At 39.3% G+C, this 21,801-nt stretch overlaps 1 protein-coding gene across 12 annotated transcripts in view; it reads right to left on the reverse strand.

The window, feature by feature from the left end:
* FN1 (fibronectin 1) overlaps window positions 1-21,801 on the reverse strand; it is a 72,781-nt gene that overhangs the window by 36,963 nt on the left and 14,017 nt on the right. For all 12 annotated transcript variants that reach the window (XM_084999039.1, XM_084999035.1, XM_084999034.1 and 9 more), the window contains exons 10-21: window positions 21,454-21,606; window positions 19,868-19,996; window positions 18,362-18,505; window positions 13,258-13,379; window positions 10,777-10,957; window positions 10,392-10,568; window positions 9,447-9,575; window positions 9,254-9,343; window positions 8,260-8,454; window positions 7,148-7,420; window positions 5,553-5,819; window positions 784-878 (exon numbers count right to left, since the gene is read on the reverse strand). In XM_084999039.1, coding sequence (XP_084855165.1) covers window positions 784-878; window positions 5,553-5,819; window positions 7,148-7,420; window positions 8,260-8,454; window positions 9,254-9,343; window positions 9,447-9,575; window positions 10,392-10,568; window positions 10,777-10,957; window positions 13,258-13,379; window positions 18,362-18,505; window positions 19,868-19,996; window positions 21,454-21,606 — 1,955 coding nt within the window. The remainder of the gene's footprint in view (window positions 1-783; window positions 879-5,552; window positions 5,820-7,147; window positions 7,421-8,259; window positions 8,455-9,253; window positions 9,344-9,446; window positions 9,576-10,391; window positions 10,569-10,776; window positions 10,958-13,257; window positions 13,380-18,361; window positions 18,506-19,867; window positions 19,997-21,453; window positions 21,607-21,801) is intronic.

The raw sequence follows: 21,801 nt of genomic DNA on the forward strand, positions 1-21,801 counted from the left end.
AAGCTTCTGAAAGTCAGAATGACACTATTAAGGGAAATTTCAAAGGTACACTGACAATCTTTAAAAGGGTTTCTTTATATTTAAGTAGCATAACCATCACTATGCCATTTGTATATTTCAAAAAAAAAAGTAGTCTTTAGTGTATTTTTTAAACAAACAATCATGGGGATTTCGTCTTGATTTTCAATTATAATAAATATTTCTCTCTCCACACTCTAAATGCCAAAGAAAGGAATTCTTTTAAACACATTCATCTGTATTCATCACTTCCCTAACTTTAAAGAGTATGCACCCAGATATCTACAGGGTAGACCTTAATCTTAAATTCTATTAAGAGATTCTCCCAAGGGGCTTTGAACAAGTTGAGATGAAACTGATTGGATGAAAATGTGATTTTTGAGTGACTCTGAGTTTAATTGGTCTCTCTAAATTGGTTTTTGTGAACTTGTTGATACCATTTAGAACAACACAACAAATGCAGTTTCCTATATATTTTAAAATGTAGTTCCCTGTGGGAAAGAGGAGAGAAAACAAGACAACAACTAACAGTTCCATAGTAATGTTTTCTTCTTTGCAAAGCATTCACTGCCTCAGTCCCTCCTTCCAGCAATTCGGGGAGGCAGAAGTACTATGATGCCCTGACGATGCAGTCAGAGAGGTATACGAGCAGAAGCAGGACCAAACCCAAGTCTCCTGACTCCTGAGCATCCTGTTCCAACCACATCCAGAAACACGAGGGCGCCTCTGGGCTGTACCACAAGGGATAAGGAATCTGTCATTTACCTTAAAGCCGATCCTTGGGGCAGGGGTCCATGTGATCACAATGGTGGTCTCAGTCACCTCTGTGTTGTAAGGTGGAATGGAGCCCACAGGCTGCACTGTGAAATGGAATCAAAGCATATGCTCAAACTCTGGAATCACAGAGAATGCAGTGTACAAATACTGTCATTGAGAACCTCAGTAGAGTCAGTTAATAGATCCAAAAGTTAACATATGTGAAAATCTTCAATATGTCAGTGCCTCTTGATCTTTCAGGTGCCACACACATGGTGTGAGGCCTGCTGAAAGGTAGGTTCTGATTCAGTAGGTCCGCATGGTGCTAGTTTGCATTTCTATAGCACCAAGGCTGTTGGACCGTGAGTCACATTTGAATAACATGGAGCTCGATGACCTCAGAGGACCCTTTCACCTCCTTGGATTCTATAATTTGTGCTTGGTCATCATTTTGGTTTTGTTTTTTGTTTTTTGGCCCCACACATGGCAGGCGAAAGTTCTTGGGCCAGGGATCGGATCTGAGCCACAGCAGTGACAACACCAAGTCCTTCATTTCTAGGCTACCAGGGAACTCCCATTATGTTTGGGATTTGAGTTAGCTGACATTAACTTTCCCTATATCATCAGTATAGAATCATATATAAAGTGTAAAACTGGGAGTTCCCATCATGGCTCAGTGGAAATGAATCTGACTAGTATCCATGAGGACACAGGTTCGATCCCTGGCCTCGCTCAGTGGGTAAGGGATCCATGCTGCCGTGAGCTGTGGTGTAGGTTGCAGACAAGGCTTGGATCTGGCATTGTTGTGGCTGTGATGTAGGCCAGTGGCCACAGCTCTGATTGGACCCCTAGCCTGGGAACTTCCATATGCCGTAGGTGCGGCCCTAAAAAGCAAGCACATAAATAAATAATAAAATGTAAAACTGGTCACCGCAAGCTGATCATCACTCTGCTTCTTAATCATTATTTTGAGAATAATGGTTAAATTATAGATGATTATCTAAAAACAGCTTTTTGCTGAATCATTCCATAATGATGGCCAGTTATTTTTGGTTGCAAAGAGATGTCACACTCAAGTTAGACAGAATCTGCCGTCACAGACGCACTTATAAATTCTAAAGATTCTTCCTTTAAATGTGTGATTATTCATTCAGAATAATCATACTGCAGAGATTTAGTATTCTGCCTCCGGAATTAAGAATTATAATAAAAGCTTATTTCGAATCTCCTAGCATCCTGACATCACTGTTATTTCTTAGTAAAGATAACACTTTAAAAAAAGAAAAACAAGGAAGAAAGAAAAAGAATATGTGAACACGAAGTTGAGACAGACATTTTCAACAGTCTTACAAATCTCATTATAAATTTAGAATCTCTTAAAATACAGTTGGCAAGGAAGTTCCCATGGTGGCTCAATGGTAACTAGCCCAACAGGTATCCAAGGGGATGGAGGTTCAATCCCTGGCCTTGCTCAGTGGGTTTAGGATTCTGCGTTGCCATGGCCTATGGTGTAGATCAGAGACAAGGCTCAGATCTTGTGCTGCTGTGGCTGTGGTGCTGCAGGCTGGTGGCTGGAGATCAGATTCAACCCCGAGCCTGGGAACTGCAATTGACAAAACAACTAAACCTTGTAATAATGGGAATAAGCATTTTGAAAACTGGCTTCTATGGGAAAGATGAGGTCTCAAAAGCCTCATGACACAACATTTGTTTCAATGAGTCAAATTCGAGGCTTTAATGTGTGTGGATGGCCTTGGTTACATGTTTGGTGCCTTCACAATTCCTTCGTCTTTTATGTCCCAACCAAATTGTGCCCACTGGGAAAACAGTTTATTAAAATGTATATATGCTAAATTGTGAATGGCTAGTGAGACAAAGACTTATCCTCCAGACTTAGGCAATTTGAGATTAAAGTCTTTAAGACCACGTAGTTACTACTCAGCTCCATTTAATTGTTTTATCTTTGTCATACGGAAGTAGAAATTCTTCCATTGTTTTCCAGTCTGGATTTTCATGTGTAATTTTTAAAAATTATTTTTAAAATACTGTTGTCTGAAACAATAAAATATCTGTGTGGGCCACTTTATCATGGCTGCTCTAATGGCTGAATTGAAGTTCTGCTGTAGAGAGCTGTTTCATAAGGATGGTATTATTTGATGGCATTTTCAGAGGAATTAGGATGGATAACCAGTGATGCCTTCCCAGAGTCTCTGAAATTATACACCACTTGGCTGCCTCTGACTGCCAAAATGCCATGACTAGCCCTGGGTGGCCAGTTTTTTCCTTTCTTTCTTTCTTTTTTTTTTTTTTTTTTTTTTTGGCTATGCCTGTGCAATATGGAAGTTCTCAGGGCCGGGGATTGAACCTGTGCCACAGCAGTGACCCAAGCCGCTGCAGTGACAATGTCAGATCCTTAAACTGCTACACCATAAGGGAACTCTGGGGTGATCATGTTAATAACCACAAGAAAGCACTCAGAGAGTACTCAGCTTCTTGCACTGAAAATCTGTGAAAGTCAAGTCACAATTTTTTTCACAAAGTACATTCTTCTCAACTGTCTTGGGCTTTAAGATTGGGTGTCTTCTATTGCTTGAGCCAGCCAGCTAGAACCTTCCCAGGTTTAAGAGGATGCGCTCTGCCTGGGAAGACCATTACAGGAAACTCTCCAAACCACAAACCCACAAACTGATGTCAAACAAAGAATATGACCGTAAGTGTGAGTTACGGATTCTGGCAGCTCTTGTTAGATGAAGGACAGCCTGGATGTTAAAAAATAAAATAAAATTTGCCCTATTTATAAAAGAGAAAGCTGAATATCCCATAGAAATGGCTCTCCCCACACCCCTACCATATGCTTTGAAGAATGTAGCCCGAGTTATAAAACCCAAAAAACTCTTCCCAGAATTCAGCTTGGTAACAGTAAAAAGCTACAGAAACTTAAAAGCAGTTTCAAAAATATGCAAGCCCTGTTTACAGCCTCAGAGAGTACTTGAAGTTCAAGTGAAGTTGTGGAACTCCCTGTTTACAGAAGTTTCTTTGAATCAAAGCTTGGTTGAGCTGTTTTCACAATTATCTATTCAACAAATATTTTTTGAAGGTGTACTAAAAGCACCATCTTGACCTTTTTCTAATAAAAGTAGTTCCACTATCAGTTAACTCAAATGAAATATACATATTTCATATATATTTTTTTCTCTCTATCTTTTTGGGTTGCCCCACAGCATATGGAGTTCCCAGGCCAGGGATCAGATCCAAGCCACAGCTGCAACCTACACCACAGCTGGGGCATGTTGGGTCCTTTAGTCCACCATGCTGGGCTGGGGATTGAACCTGTGTCTTGGCATTGCAGAGATGCTGCCAATCCCATTGTGCCACAGAGGGAACTCCTGAAATTATATTTTTATAAATGCATTGTGCAATTTGTCCAATACATCAGACTCTCCAAAAGTACTTGAAATAGTATTGCTCCACCCCACTCCATTTAATTACTGTTAGTATCATTTAAAATGAAATAAAAATAAATATGAAAAATTAAAGAAATAAAAGACAAATTAAACTATAGGGACCCTATCCAACAAAAGAAACTACATAAAAAAACTCGTGTTAAAAAGTTAAAAAGTGAAAAAGGTAATACATAGAATTATACACAGTCAGTAAAAGACTAAATCGATGGAAATCTCCATTCTAATGCAGTGAAGGTCATCTATAGGAAATTGATATTTACAAGAAACACAAAAACATTAAGTTCATGTTAATAGATTCTAGAGTATCTTAGTAATATGTAATATGTAACATGAAAGAGCAAAATTTAAAGGTTAACTTCCAGATAAAAAGCAGATTTCATTTGCTTATGATTAGCAGTTACTGAGGAAAAAGGCTTCATTAGCCAAACTTATAACTCCAAATTTAAATGGAAATAAATTTTTGGTAAATTATTAATTCCTACAGGGAAAACTTAATAGAAAATTTTCTTTGTGAAATAAATTCCATGGTTATTTACAAACTAAGCTTATATTCACTTTTTGAATGCTTTTTAACATCTATTTTTAAAATTAGTCAAAAGACAAGATTTGTGAAAAGCTTTTAGGAAACTGCAAGCCAGTTCATAGTTGCAATATATGCTGAAAAAGTGTTATGTGAGGTCCTTCTGTAATTCAAAATGTCAAGTTAAAAATAATAAATGCTTCTCTAGAAATTATGGGTCTCATAATTCTTTGTCATGTAAATGAGGATGCATTTAATAGAAATCAATTTATGAATACAAGCCTTTATTATGGTGTAGATATGTAAGAGACGTAAGGTGAATTCTGGTAAAATGTTGAGCAGAAGACAGACAGGACCAAAAATTACTGTCAGTACTTTTCCTTCTGTAGAATTTCAAGAGTAATTTAAGAAAGATTTAAAAAAAAAAAAGATTCTATTCTGCAGAAATACTTTAAACGGCTGCCATCCACACTCATAAAGAAATCACTTCCTTAGCTTCTTGTCCTGTTGGTTTCTATTCAACTGGTAGATGTTTTTGTTCCGCATTTACTGCTATCATTCGATACCCAAAGTATTAGGGCGTAGACATAGCTGCTGATTTTTTTCCTTGTCTTAGCAAATACTTGGTAAATTCATTAATGCAAAAGCCTTCAAGTTTCACATCACTGGGTGTTATTTAAACCACATTCCTCAAAGTGCTGGTCTGAGAGGATATAAGGATCTCGGGCAGAGAATGCAAATATAGGTAAGAACCTATGACTTCGCTACAAAAAGCCATTTAGATCTTGACTTACGAGTGGTGAAGACGCCAGTGGCTCTGGGGCTCTGCTGGTTGCCTTTTACGGCCACGAGGGTCACAGCATACTCAGAGCCAGGCTGCAGATTCCTTAGTAGGTACTGCGAGGCTGAGGGCCCCACGTTGTACTGCTTGGGCTGGCCTCCCCGGGTCAGGCCCACAGTCAATCGGTACCCGGCTATCCTGGCGCGAGGTGGCGTCCAGGTCACCATGACGGTTGAGTCCGTTTCGTTGATAAACTGGAGGTTGGTGGGAGCATCCAATTCTAGAGAAAAAAAAAAAAAGATGAAACACGTCAAGAAATATTTGCACTTAGAATTCTTATGCTGAGATCCTAAAGCTTGACTGAAGTTTCCAAGTTCTTTCTTCTCAAAGTTGAAATGAAGTAAAGAACAAAATCTTGGAAATATTGAGCCATGAAGAGATTGAGTGCTATAGAGAACTTTGCAAAACTCTGTGTCAGTCGTGAGAAATTGCTCACTGTTTTTGCTTGACTTTGATCTGTGGCAACTCTAATTTTCGAGCATGACTTCCCTATCACCACACTAACATTACAGAGACGGCATTTAAAAACAAGCCCCCAAAACACTAGTGAAGCCACAAATTGATCTGCTCTGAGCCAAACAGGTTAAGAAAAGAGAAATACGCCCACTAAAATGAGGGCAGGAAGAAATACGCCCACTAAAATGAGGGCAGGTCTTGCCGAGAACAAGACCGATATTCTCTGCATTTATTGAATGACTAGTCCCTCACTGGAGAAAGGAAAGTTATTTTCACATGATTCAGATTAGACAATACTTATAATGTACACTCAAAACCTCAGATTCATGGCAAGCCTGTTGAGTCTGAAACTATCAGAAAGAACCACATAAATCGTGAATTTTCTTTTTGAGTGTGATAACTGGCAATTTCCCTACAATAATTTAAAACACTTTTCAAAAGGAGAAAATGTTTAAGAGGTAATCAAGTAAAAATCATTAAAAGCACGGGCTTTGGAGTCAAAAAGACATGAGTCTATGTGCATCCAGCTCCATCATTTCCCAAATCTGGCACCTTACAGGTTGCAGACTTTTTTACAAGCTTCAGTTTCTTCAGGTTTCCCACACTGGTAATAATAAGACCTTCTTCGTTAACTAGAAACGAAGATTAAATACGAGGGTAAGGCCTGCAAAGAACTGTGCTGGTGACCTGGTGCCTAATACACACCAACTATTTTAGCAATTACTATTTGTAAGTAATTCTACTATAAAAGGATTGAGAGACTACATTTAAAGTTTGATCTAGACATAGCTACACAAAAATGTACTCAAATTTTCAATCCACGTCTCCATTAGCCAGAAAAATGAGGCTAAGTTCTCTTCTCTCAGTGCCATTCCCCTGGTACGTGTGTTTGGGAAATGGGTTACCATTTAGCCTCCATGGAGCTTTCCTAAGTTTGGTTTTCAAGTTTGATGGGCCGTATGTTTGCTATACATCCCTGGCCCCTGAGTACATTTCTAACTGTGAGCCTAGGAGTGAGTGGCCTGCTGCCCGCTCCTCGCCGGCTGGAAGCGAGGGTGGAGCATTTGGGGTAAAGTCTGGTGCAGGACCTACTGGTTGTCTGTTGTGCTGTCAGAGGCTTGCTCTCCCTCCCCTGGTTCACGGCGAAGACTTTGAAGTGGTAGGTGACTCCAGGGGACAGCCCGGTGACTTCTGCAAAGGTGTTCCTGCTGATGGGCAGCCTCTGCCCATGCTCGCCAGGCAGGTTGACGGGGATCACGTCCACGCGGTAACCGGTCACCGGGCTCTCGGGGGGTGTCCACATGATGGTGACCTTCACGTCCGTCACTTCCACAAACTGCAGGTCCTTGGGAGGGGGCACTTTATCTAACAGACAAGAGCCAGCAGGTCATTCACTACACCTGCCAAGAATTATTTTTTAAAAGCCAGTTTTGCAGATGTATGTAAGGTAATGCTTAAAGCCTCTCATTCCAGAGCAATGCTAAGTTTTCTCTCTTAATTGGAGAATATGCTTTTTTTTGGGGGGGGGGTTATTTTCATGCTTCAAACTGCTTATGTATGATATTTAAGACTTGTATGTAAAATATGTAAGTAAACATATGAAATATTCTATTGAGGGGTTTACAATAAACATACCAAAAAAACCCCAAACACAAAAAACAAAAAAGTTCCTGGGCCAGGGATCGAACCACTGCCACAGCAGTGACTGAAGCCACTACAGTGACACTAGGTCCTTAACTGCAAGGCCACCAGGGAATTGCTCAAATAAATTCTTATTGTGTCAACAGAAAAGAATGTAGTGATTTTTATTTTACTGGATCATTTAAAAATACTTAAGAGCCACAGATGAACTGACCCTTGTTTCTGGGGAAAAATATGAAGACTTTAAGCTGTTGGTTTCAATCAGGAAGGACAATGGCCAGCTTTGATAAGTTACTTTACACTGAAGACATTTCAGCTACATCTCATAAGTTTAAGGATGGATAATCCATAAGGCAATGGGCACAGAGGAATGGGTGACAGAGGCAAAACAACCCTCCCCGGAGACAATTATTCGTTTGTCTTACACACCTGGTCATCCCAGCAGGCTCAGGGCATGAACAAAAGCCAAGGTTGGTTTTGTTCTTCCAGCAAAAGGGAGGTTAAAGATGTTACTTCATTAAGGCTTAAGAGACAAGACACCACAGGAAGTGTCTTCAAGTTACCTGGACGTGGGACGCCAGTGGTTTCTTGCTGGATGAAGACAGGGGTACTTTCTTGATTTTCTTCCACAGCATAGATTGTGATGTTATACTGAACACCAGGTTGCAAGTCACTGAGAGTGACAGAGTTGGCAGTTTCAGGAAGGTTGAGTTCTGTGCTACTACCTTCTACAGACGGGGAATAGACGATTCTATAGCCTGCAGATTCAGGAGAAAAAAGTAAGATACACCATTTGATGAAACAGAGGTTTCAAAAGGCATAAATCCCCCCTTTCTAATAGCCTATAGCATCTTGCAGGATCAGTTAAGAATGAGTGATTCTTTTTGACTCTTTCAATAGTGCTACTTCTAATAAGGACTATTCAGTCCAAAGATAAAATAAAGACAGTCATGCAAAACTTTTTAATAATAAATGTCATCCTTGAAGACCCAAGATCCTTAATAAATGTCTATTAGAGAAGCCAGGAGGTGAAAATATTCATGTTAAACCGATTTCTTTTCTTTGAGCTCTGAAAGATGGAAGCAATTAATGAACCATTCTGAGTAGAGAGTTGCCTAGCATGTCTGTGTCTTTTAAGAACTTCAGAGAATGTCTGAGTCACCTAATGAGCAAAGAAGGCAACTTGGCTGACTCTTTAAAGTCTGAGAGTGAGGTTTCCAGAAAAATTACCCCTCTTCTACCATGGGAATGCCTAGTTTAATTAAGTCAATGAGCTGGCTTTAGAGATTTATGTATGTGATTGCATGTGTGTGTGTGTGTGTGTGTGTGTTTTATGTGAAGGAAGATGGTAACATAGATTCAAAGGGAAAGAATTCATAAGAAAGTAGGACTGTAAGACTTAATAGCACATACACAGACACACACGTACATCTCTGTCCTGGTCCCGTGATTACATGGGAGATTAAGTGATATGCCTGCCTGCAGATCAGAATCTGCACTCTCACCTCTTATGGCAAAGAAGGGAGCCAAGAAGAAGGAAAAGGCAGCTATGCCGACCTGTGATAGGTGCCTGGGGTCTGCTCCAGCGAACGACAATCGAGGTGTCATCAACTTGGTCCACGGTAGGGTCAGGAGGAGCATCAGGGGCTAATGAGACAGAAAAGGAAGAAATGAGACAGTCAGGAAACAGTGCTATAGGTACGTTTTACAGAATAAAAGATTCTTTTCACTCCACATAGGACACGTGTACCTGTTGTCTGCGAAGTGGACAGAATCAAACTCTGCTCTCCTTCTTCGGATATCTGATAGACATTCACAATGTATTTTCGGCCAGGAAGCAGGTCAGGGATGTTCACAGAAGTGGCTGTGCTGGGAAGATCTTTGAAATAAAAGGGAAAGGTTACTGTCAGAGCATACCAATCCCTCCAATGACTCCACAGCCTCTGAGAAGGATATTTTTAAAATCACATATTCATGGCCGGGGTGGAAGTGGGGGGGTAAAGACTGGAAGGAAATGTACTAATGGATAGTCAATAGTTATCAATGCACCATGACGTAATTTTTATTTTTCCTCCCTTTCCAATTTTTTTTTTTTTCTCTAAGGATGTATAATTGTAATCCACTCCAAATGTGTAAACAGTCTTAGAAATCACGGTAATAGTTATGGGTGGGAGGCGATGGGGAGAGAAATCGAAGGGATTTTTTTTTTCTTGATCTGGGGCCTGGTCGCATGGCCATGTTCACTCTATAAAAATTCACCGAGCTCTCTATTTATGATCTGTGAACTTTTCAATATGTCTATTATTCCACCATAAGGTTTTTCAAAGGCCTCTAAACCTGAGAATTTTAAAAGCATGAAGTGGGGTACGAAGCCTCCCCCAAAGCTAACATTTTTCCACTGCAGGCCTCAGGCTGGCAATTCCATCCAGGAAGAAAACACTTTGGTTGTGCGGACCTGAGCCCAGGCAAGTGCCCCAGGCAGCTGCCATCAGGGACTGGAAAAGGGAGCGTGGCTCAGGAAAAAACCCAGCTTGGTTCTAAAAAGAGTCACTTGTTTTCTGTCCTCACCCTGGAGGGTCATTTGTGCAGTCTGAGCTGTCAACGAGGTCCCAGCTTCCCAGGCCACCTGCGTGGATGCCCCCACCGCCACCCCCAGTCGGGTTCCCGCCGCTGGTCGTCGACCCAGCGGGCTCACCCAGGTACTGTGGTTCATCGCCCTCCTCGCTCAGCTCATACTCCACCCGGAATCCTGACACAGTGTCCGATGCCGAGACCCAGGAGACCACAAAGCTGCTGGCTGTGATTTCCGTCACTGATTCGGAAGTGGCCACAACAGGAGAAAAGGGTGTTGTCTCTCCCACCACGGTGTTGCCTAGAGAGTCACAGAAAGCGGGGAGAGAGCCTTTCAGCCACTGAGAAAATTTACTGCTGTCATCTGAAGGATATCACCTTTTTAAAAGTGTGGGTGCCATCCATGGAAGAATGTAAAATCGAGAAGGAATGCTCTTCCCAAGGGGAGCCCAGCCCTGAGAAGCACAGGCATCGATGTGAGGGCAGCCGGGGTAGGTACAGGTACGTACTGGTCACTGCTGAGCTTGTGCTGGTGGTGGTGAAGTCGAAGCGAGTCACCTCTCTGTGGCCGTAGTGCTGGACGCTGATGAGCTGGCCCTCGTATACCACACCTGGCCGCAAGCCCTTGATGGTGTATGAGTTCAAGTGGCCTGGAATGGTGGCTTCCTTCCAACGGTTTGGAGAATTTTTCTAAAAAATTTAAGTTAAAAAAAAAAAAAACACACAAGTGTTTATAAAGATGAACATTCAGAGATGATAGGTCTATGCAGCTCCATTTTAGAGGAAAATTGGAATCTAGAATATGCACCTGTAACAAAATCTGTTGATACTAATAATAATGATTATTAAAACTAATATTTATTGATAGCTTACTATGTGCCATGTTCTATGCTGTCTTACTTGCATTCTCCCTTAATCATCATTCCCCCCTCCTCCAAGTTTGTGGCCCTGATTTTATAGGCGGAGAAACACAGTTATGTGACATGCCCAAGGTTACACAGTGGGAGGCCCTAGGCCTCTTCCTTTTTAACCATATTGATTATTTAATAACAGCAACATAATATGATGAACCCAAGTTTTGCCTTTCCCAATTTCTTCATTTCTCTGAAGTGAGAAAAGGCTATATATTCTATCTTTCACTCGGTGGGACACAATTCAAGTTTCTTGCAGGATAGTCAAAGGCATAATATTCCTTTGTGACCCAGTTCCTACATACCATACATACAAGGTTTAATTGCTCTGGTTTTATGACTCATTCTTGGATATGAACTACCCCTTCAAAAGTGGTTAGCCAACTTTGGGCAAGACTGCAGAAAAATGTGATTTCAGTTTATTTAATCTTTGTTTCCAGTTTATATTTTCACATCCTGTCCAACTTCATTATTATATCATGAATCATAACACTCATTGCAATAAAGTGTGCAGAAAAGAAATATCCTTACTTCAAACAAGTTGAGATCCTTTTAAGTGAAAATATTCTAAACTCATATAAATCAAAATACATTTCAAAGTCCAGGGATTTTTAAAAATTATCCAATCTACCAGTTCTTGAATAATTCAAATACTCGTGTCCATTTATATTTCTGGCGTAAATGAAAGTTATACTAGTACTCTTTAAATTTAATGAAATTAGTCATTATAATTAGCTTAGACTTAGTAATAAGCCTTTCATGCAATGCAAACTTTTTTTGGTTACCTATCAGAAGAAAATACCCAAGAATAAACTCTCAGGTAACAAACATTAAGGAAAAACCTGAAGTTGTTAATAATTTCAAAGAAATTAATAGCCCCCACTCTTTGAAGATTCCAATTTAATGCACATTTTATACCAATTTGTAATTGTCCCCTATTACAGTATTCTTACATAATAATGCAGAGTTAAGATTAAATAAAATTGGTGATAAGACTAACATCATTAGATACAAAGCTCTGCAAAGAGCTACTCCATACTCTGCAGACATTACAAAAGAGGGTAAAAGAAGAAAAAGAGTGATTTCAACAGCTCGAATTTCTCCAAAAGAATTTAATACAACTGTATGAGTTGGTCAAGTGTTTGTTTTGCTTTAAATTCCTAGAAACCAATAGCTGTGATTAAAAACGAGTGTTTTCCCCTGTGTTTAAAATAGCGTTTGTCAAACTATGAGTCATGCATTTTAGAGACATTGCTAGATGATTATCAGGAAATCGTAAGGTCATTCATTAAATACACCAGCTATCCTTCAGCTATACCTCCCTCTCATCATCATCGCTCTTCCTTCTACCCAAATGACTTCAAAGGAGCAGAAGTAAGGTTTTAAGAAACTATCACTTAGAAAGTGAACCAAAAAAGAAATATTAACTTAGCTAATTTGTTTTTCAAATCATGGAAATCATGCCAATATTTTTTTTCCCTTTGAGAGAGTTGCAAAACATACAAAAACGTTAGATTCTCTTCCCAGCCTAAGGAAGAGTAATTTTAAGCAAAATCATTTCTAACTCCTCAAAAAGAAGGTTCTCCTAACATGAAGAGTTAAATTCTTCTAAATACCAAAAAAACCTAAATCTAAATGTCATTTAGATTGACCACATTTTGTTTAGTGTGTTTAGTGGTTTTTTTTTTTTTTTGGTCTTTTGATCTTTTTTTTTTTTTTTTAGGGCCGAATCAGCAGCAAATGGAGGTTCCCATGTGAGGGGTCTAATCAGAGCTGTTGCTGCTGGCCTATGCCAGAGCCACAGCAACTCCAGATCCGAGCCGAGTCTGTGACCTACACCACAGCTCACGGCAACACCAGATCCTCAACCCACTGAGCAAGGCCAGGGATTGAACCCCCAACCTCTAGTTGGATTCGTTTCTGCTGTGCCATGAAGGGAACTCCTGTTTAGTTACTAAACAAATACAATGCCATGTGAATAGTTCATCAGATCTATTGGCTCGAAAGATGAAAAAATTTTTTCAGAATCTATTCCTTTCCGGAGGTGCAGTATCCAAGGTTTCTAGATAGGATACTCACAGGTTTCCATCTGAGAATGTACTTGGAAATGTGAGATGGTTCTGGTGCATTCCATTGGATGGGGTGCGAGTTGGGCTGACTGGGGGTCTCAGTGATGATCACTTGGACAGGACCAGTTGTGCCTGAAAAGGAAAATGTGAGATGTGGTGACCTTGAGTAGCCTCTCACTGGAATTTAAAATTTGGTGCATATGGATTGCCATCATTCAAGATAGTTTTGCTTATCAGTAAATGGGAACCCAATAAAAATTATCTAGGGATGATCTTTCACATAGTGGCATAAGAAATCAATGCATCAAATCTTTTTTCCATGATAAATTATTGTCCTTCACATGAGAAATGCAAATAGAACCTGTCTATAAGCAAACAAAATACACTTTTAAAAACATGCCACTTAGTTTGCTTTCTTCTCCATTTTCCAAGTAAGCATTCTGGAATTAGTCTAACAAAAGTAAGGTGACACAGAATACAAACTTCATTTACTTATGATATTAAACTTCTCTGAAGGAAATTCTAGTTTGTGGAGATTTCATTAAGAACAAATCTACCATCAAGAAGGAAAAAACATTCCAAAGGCCATATGGCAACATGTAAAACAAACACATTTCTAAGTGGTGTAGAACCTTAGACAAACAGACAAAGGTAAGAGTTGAAGACTCCAGTTTCATTTCTTGTCTTATCAGTCTAAGCCTCCTATCAGTTTGGAAAAAAGGTTTAGTTTTATTTTTATTTAAGACGTTTACTCTGAAGTCATTCCAAAGACTAGTCAAATTATTAAGAGGTCAAACGATTTTTTCAAAAGCGCTTATCGGTGAAGTGACATTTTGAAGTATATACTAAATTCAATATTTCCACTTCTGAATGTGTGTAACTGTAACTTAAAAAATTTAAAGTATGGTTTTGGTTTTTTGTTTAAGAAAAAAAGCAAAATAAGAGAGGTGGAATCAATTTCTTAATAGTGTAGACTCCATTTAGGATTATAATGAAAGGGATGGAAAATTTATACATGCAGAACCAAACACTATCTTTTTCCTAAACACTGACTTTTTGATGATGTTAATTAAAGTTCAACTTATTAGGAATACAAATAAAGTTCTTTGTCATGGTCCTTTCCATGGATTTCTAATTGTCACTCTATCAAACAGAGCAAAATTTTGCATGTTTCATAAGGCACTTCACCAGATTATTAACAGATTTAAATTTCCTGTAAGGTCTTAGGAAAAAAATATTGATTTCAAACTTAATTATTATCTTATGTTAAATTCTCTGTGGCACAAAGTTTTCTCTAGCAGAACAAATACACGACTTGCATATCCGTTAGACACAAAAGTTCTGGAATAATATACTACTCATTTCTATACTGAGAATAATTCAAACTTGGCTGGAGACTAACAAATATTCTTTGAATTTCAATTTCATTTAATGCACATATTTGTAGGCTATAAGAAACCCAAAATTCACATATAAAATTCTCATTTGCAAATTCTAAAGTGGTATATATTTCATAGAACATGGAAGGATGTTTGTTTTTATCAATTGGCAGAAGTCAATTCCAGGTCCCTCTTTGGATCACCCCTTCTGTTTATGAAGATTTTTACAAGTATAAATAAGTTTTTTAAAAACAACCATTGAGGCAAAATTTTATTTTTTATTTTTTACTTTTTTTTCTTTTTTGCTTTTTAGGGTCACACCCGGCAGCATATGTTCCACAGCATCACGGGATCTGAGTCGTGTCTGCGACCTACACCACAGCCCATGGCAACGCCAGATCCTCAACCCACTGAGCAAGACTAGGGACTGAACCTGCAGCCTCATCGTTCCTAGTCAGATTCACTTCTGCTGTGCCATGACAAGAATTCCTTTTATTTATTTATTTATTTTAGAGGCAAAATTTTAGAGATGCGATTATTTAAAGTACATCCATATACATCAGTATATGGAATATCACATCCTTAAATTATCCACAATAATTGGCATAATGTTGTTTTAATATTGATCCTTTAAGGAGATCCTATCATCGATTCCTGATGTAAAGAAATACCTGACGTGTTTTATTTACTTTGGCGACCATGATTTTTAGGGGGAAAAGTTTATGATGCCACAGAATGTACAACATCAAGGGTCATCCCTAATGTAAACCATGGACTTTGAGGGAGAAAGTGTGAATACAGGTCCATCGACTGTAACAGATGCCCCACTCCAGTAGGGATGTTGCTGTTAGGGGCGACTGCGCGTGTGTGGGGGTTGGGGGTACATTTGAAATCTCTACATCTTCTTTCAGTTTTGCTGTGAGGCTACAACTGCTCTAAAGTCTTTTAAAAAATTATGACAGTTAAATGTCTATTAAGATAAGTTTTAGAACGAGAGCACAAATGACCTTTACTGCCTTCTGTTAAGCTTAATCCTGCTATTGAGGCCACAGGACGAGGATAGTAAAGGAGAGGAGAGGAAAAGAAACAGGTGACTTAGCGGTATTTACTCAGTAATAGAAACTACAGAAGCTTTTCTTCTGTCTAAAACTTCAAGTGCTGGCTTGAAATCCTATGTTTTCAATTGTAGTCTTGAGCCCTAGCTCATCTTTAAGAGAAGTGCACTAAACAGCCGTGGGGATGTTGCGCATGTAGCATATTTTTGTCCAGAAAGTAAAGAAACTGTGACCATTATTTGTAAGGTCAATTAAATCTCAACTATCATCCCACTTTGCTTTTGCTACATGTGATTTAAAGACAAGAAATCTGAAATGATATCACTTACATTATTTAGATTCAAAATCTTTTTTTTTTTTTTTTTGGTCTTTTTAGGGCTGCACCTGCAGCATACGGAAATTCCCAGGATAGGGGTTGAATTGGAGCTACAGCTGTTGGCCTGTGCCATAGCCACAGCAACGTGGGATCTGAGTCACATCTGTGACCTACACTACAGCTCATGGCAATGCTGGATCCTTAACCCAGTGATCGAGGCCAGGGATCAAACCTGTGTCCTCATGGATTCTAGTCAGATTCATTTCCACTGAGCCACGACAGGAGCACCTAGATTCAAAATCTTAATAATCATTTTCATATTGGTTAGTTGGTAAGACTTTTTAAAATAACCTGAGAGCAATGATTCACCATTGTGAAAACTTTATTCCTCTTATTCAAAATGATGAGACTAACAATAACAGTTAAGTAAAGATATAATACAATGTCTATATTTTTAAGACCTATTGGAAATAAAGCCCAAATAACTAATTTCCAGTAATGGTGACCCTGGAGAAGTTAAACATTTATGAGTTTGTGACTCAGTCCTTTTTTTTTTTTATTTAGTTTGCTGAGATCTATGCTTTCCTAGTTGTTTATTGACAAACCAAATGCCTCTTATCTTCAGTTAGTTTGAACAATTCCATCAGGTCCTCTGGTGGAGGAACAAACAGGGCAAGGCTCAGAGATGACCTATTGGTATTCTGTTCTTTGTCACTCTTTTACTCTTAAAGACTCACAAGCTAGGCAGCAGCCATTGAGCAAACCAAACCTACAGATAAGTATCAGACTGCCTATGGAGGCCAATTTCCTCTCCCCTAAAGTTCCTCTCTGCTCAAAGGGCTTTACTGTTACCCTTTTAAAGGAGTAGGAACAAGGTCAACTTAGATAACTCCAACACAGAAGGACTCCCCCCCCATCTGCATTTCATTTCATCTCTGGCATGTCTACCGAAAGGCTGCCAGCAAGCAGCTACATGAACAGGCTTACCTTAAAAGAGAGAGAAAAAGAAGTTCTCTCTAATTCATTGAGATCTCTTAAAACCAACACTACATCAATAACAGCCATTAACATAGACGCTAGAGGGGATTTCTTTAGAGGTATCTATCCTTTGGAAGCATCCTCAAAGAAAAAAAACCTCAACTATATACTTTCTGCAATCAGATTTTTTAAAATTATTAAATGAAAAATTATTTTAAGTGATTTTTATACTCAAATCCACCATGAAATACAATTTAAGCGCCAGGTCAACCTGTACCATGAACCTGTTAAAGCAGAGTCATCTTCTGTGGCCCAGGCAGTGTCTGAGGGCTGGGGAAAGGAGGGTCTCTTCAAAGTTCAGAAAGGGTATCTGGGTAGTTGGTATTTAGGATGCCAGATTGTTAGTTTGTTACTGCTGGAAGGAACTTTAAAGGTAATCAACTACCATCTCCCATTTTCAGAGAAGGAAATAATTAGTGAAGCTTGACCTGAATCTCTGTAGCAGCATGTACAGAACTGGAACTCATGTCTTGATAAACACTGCTGTGGGCCCTGTTGGTCCATATCTTGTTCCCTTTGATAGTGAATCTCTTATCACTTAGGGAAGGAGGGACTTAATCTTGATTTCCGTCATAGCAGATTCAGAGGTCCAGGAGGCTTTGACCTCAGTAATTGCTCAGATAACTAATGCCTAAAAGTTAGAGTTTCATAATTCTACCCATCTTATTGTAACTAACCAGCCAAACTTAAATGCAAAAACTTTTTTTCTAAAATGAATAGTACCTCCAGCTAGACATTATGTTCCGTGACCTAAAAAAAACCCGGCAATAAACATTCTCGAGTATTTGAACTGTGTGGGCAGAGAATTGACCAAGTTACTCAACTCTTGACCCAGGGTACTTTGTTCCCGACTCCTATTGATCAAACATATGGCCATTTTAGCACAAAGAGGGCCTGCATGAAATGTTGAGCGAACACCTACCTTATGCTGTATTTCATGTAATTTCTCAGTGATATGAGAAAAGGATAGGAAAGGGAGGAGATACCAATGCACACACAGAGCATTAATAAACACTGATGCTGCCCTGTTTTTATTATGATGATTATTATTGTTTTTTTATGGCCGCCACATGGCATATGGAAGGTCCCAGGCTAAGGGTTGAATCGAAGCTACAGCTGCCGGCCTACACTACAGTCAGAGCAACTCGGGATCTGCAGCTCCTGGCTCTGCCAGATCCCCAACCCACTGAGCGAGGCCAGGGATCGAACCTGCATCCTCATGGATACTAGTCATTTGTTTCTGCTGTACCACAACATGAACTCCCTGCGCTGTTTTTATAACTCAGTCAACACTTTTCGATTTGCAATAATAGAGCTACTACTTACCTGGATAGGTCTGTAAGGGTTGGCAGTGCCACTCTCCAATGCCTCGGCCATAGCAGTAGCACTGGTACCTGACCCCATGCACATACTTCTCCCATGAGTCTCCAATTTGATAAAAGGTGCGGGTTTCCGAATCCTGGCATTGGTCTAAAATATATACAAGTAAAAGATAAGCAGCCTTGAAGACTTAAAGCTACACATTTAATTCTAGTGTGCTGGAGCACATATTCTTATTTTTAATAAAAACTTGCAACTGTTCTTACAAATATATGCAGTTAACTGTAAATCAACTATAATAAAAATTAAAATATTAAAAAAATGTGTAGTTAAAAAATATTTTGTTCATATCTTTTTACCTTACTAAACAGTGTCTATTCTTCCCAATGAAATGTTTTAAAGTACCCCTTGGGAGGAATATTTGACTTTCTCAAAGGAAAACATTTCTAAAGGAAAATGTTAAGTTTAGATTGCAGTATATATTGACATTATTAATTATAGGAAATTAAATTAGGTATTCTATTTTACCCTTTTTAATGCAACTGATTTACCATTTGAATAGCAAGGATAAAATATCACTTTATACACATCTTTAAAATGTGGAGGACTTAATTTTACATATAAATGAATGAGCTAGGTTTCAAATAATGAATACTTGCTGAGTAGCTTCTAAGAAAGAAAGAAAACCCCCCAGGCTTCTCTCTCAGCTTTGGTAATTTCAGGTCACACTCATCTGATCAGCTGGTTTTCTTTTTCTTTTTTTTTTTTTTTGTCTTTTTAGGGCCGCACCCGTGGCTTATGGAGGTTCCCAGGCTAGGGGTCTAATTGGAGCTGTAGCCACAGGCCTACACCACAGCCCCAGCAACGTCAGATCCGAGCTACGTCGTCTTCGACCTACACCACAGCTCAGGGCAATGCCGGATCCTTAACCCACTGAGCGAGGCCAGGGATTGAACCCACAACCTCATGGTTCCTAGTCGGATTCATTTCCACTGTGCCACGACGGGAACTCATGATCAGCCTGTTTTCTTAGTGAGAACATGTCTCTCTGAGTAAAGGAATATTAATGGATTACCTAAAGTAGGTAACACAGCTCTTTTAAGGCTCAAACTTCATCGATTGCTTAGATCTATTATAAAGGGCAGCCAAGAAAAATAAAGTATTTGGAGGGAGGCATTTACTGGCATAATCATTTGCCAAGGTTATTGCACAGTCAGCAAAGGAAAGTTCTCTCTCAAACAAGAACTATCTTCATGATTCAAAACAAAAACGTGAATTCCATTCAATTAAAATAAACCATTTGTTCTCAAATTCAGCAAAAATAGATGACTACCACTATTGAGATTATATATTGGTTCATGATTAGAGAAAAGGCTTTGCCAAGCTCTCTGCAAGCCATGATCAAAGTCTGGAGCTGGCTGCAATCAAGAAATATCAAAGAGCTCTCCTTATCTGAAACTGGCCAGCTATTCTCAGTATCCAAATCCAGCTTGGAGATACCAGCCTGCTTACCAACGGGATCGCACTTCCATCGGCCCCGACCCTGACCAAAGCAGGTGCAGTTCAGCATGTGTCCCTCCTCGTGACGTTTGTGGAACGTGTCATTCACATTGTATGTGATATCGTCAACAATGCACTGATCTGTATAGGACATGGGGGGGGAGAGAATTTTTTGTTTCACTGATGAAATAAAAGAAGCTATGTTTTTCAAAGTCTTTCACTTAATTATCAACACCTCTCACTAACATAACTTTTCTACTGGCATAAATTTTTTTTCAAAGCTTACGCAATACGATAATTTTTACAAAAAAACCCCCCATCCCTCTCTTATAAACTTGTAAAGACTGGAGGCCAACGTATAAACAACTAAAGAATGTGGCAAAAATTACCTTCCTGTGGAAAGTCAAATTTTCACCAAGTACCTGTCTTACTTTTGGAAAAGTTCTTGTCTGGTAGATAATGACCTTTAGGTTGCTGCTTGTTACGATAAATAGGAGGGAGACAGTTATGGGTTTACAGGACACCTAGCGCATAATGTGATGGTCTCATCTCTGGAATGGCAGGGGGCAAGGAGATATTTGGATTTAGGAAATAAAATATCATAAAAGTATTTGGAAAGTAACAATAACAATAACAACCAAAATAGGCCAACTCTGTTGCCAACTCCCTGAGATTCTGAGAAAAATCACTTTCCCTCTTTGAGTCTCAGCTCTTTCATCTGTAAAATAAGGAGTTGGTCTGCATGCCTTTCTAATGTCTTTTTCAGCTCTGCAACATCATATTTAATTATTATTAGTCCTGGATTGTGTCACCTATTAGGTTCTATAGAAGGAGAAAAAGTTCAGGCCAATGTCAACACACAGGCTACAAGGACTATTTATCAACTCAGAGCTCTACCTCAATCCTACTTTTTTTTTTTTTTTTTTCCCAATAGCTGCACCCATGGCATATGGAACCTACACCACAGCTGCAGAAACGCTGGATCCCTTAACCCACTGTACTGGGCCAGGGATTGAACTCATGCCTCGACAGTAACCCAATCCACTGCAGTTGGATTCTTAATCACTGTGCCACAGCAGGAACTCCTCTAAATCTTATTTTTCAAATCAAAGAAATAGAAAAGCTAAAATACTTTTAATAGATCAATTTCCTTATGTTATACACCTGGGTCCAAAGGGGAAAAACTAAAGTGAATGCAGGAGAGTGGTCTCTATGTGTTTATCTCCTTAAATTTGGATCTGCAACAATCTGATTTTAGGATAGCAAAGTCTCTTTTCTTTACAGAAATTACCCAGGCTTTTCTAGACAAGACTCCAACGGCATAACTACAAGCTAAAAGGATCAAGTGATTGTGTTCTAGCCTTTGAAGTCATCTTTTTGGCTCAGCCTAAGTACTTATACCCTGGGAATGTTTCAGAATCTTAGAATTGCTCTGTGCAATTTTCTTAACCTGCTGCCTACCATGCAAAACGTATCCAGCAGTCGATTAATACAGTGGCACTGCATATTTCTTCTTCTGCTTTTTGTAAAGCCTAAGTTTTCACATACAAGTCTGCCTCTCTGTATTCTCAACTACTTTCATTTATAAGCAAGCCTACCTCGGAGCTGTGAGTAAGCAACACATGTCCATTCCCCGCGACCGTTCCCAACACATGTGCATCTCATCATGTGACCCATATCATGCTGTTTGTCCCACTGATCTCCGATGCGATACATGACTCCTTCGTTGGTTGTACAGATTTCCTCATGGGCTGTTTGGAAACAGATGAGAAATGCATTCTTTGATAAATGACCACAAGGACTTAAATGTAAGCAATATTATCGATTCAGCGTGGTGATCCTGACAACCCTCACTTGGAAAGAGTTTTGTGTGCCTCAGCAGAATCTCAGTACTGGGCTATGGGTGTAGAGTTTTGAGTACTGGAGAGAGAAAACATAGTCCAAAG

The sequence above is a fragment of the Sus scrofa genome, chromosome 15 (assembly GCF_054392235.1).
Source record: "Sus scrofa isolate SSC_HxYL_T2T_F1_AM1 chromosome 15, Sscrofa_HxYL_maternal_Yorkshire_Landrace_v2.0, whole genome shotgun sequence".
Lineage (NCBI taxonomy): Eukaryota > Metazoa > Chordata > Mammalia > Artiodactyla > Suidae > Sus > Sus scrofa.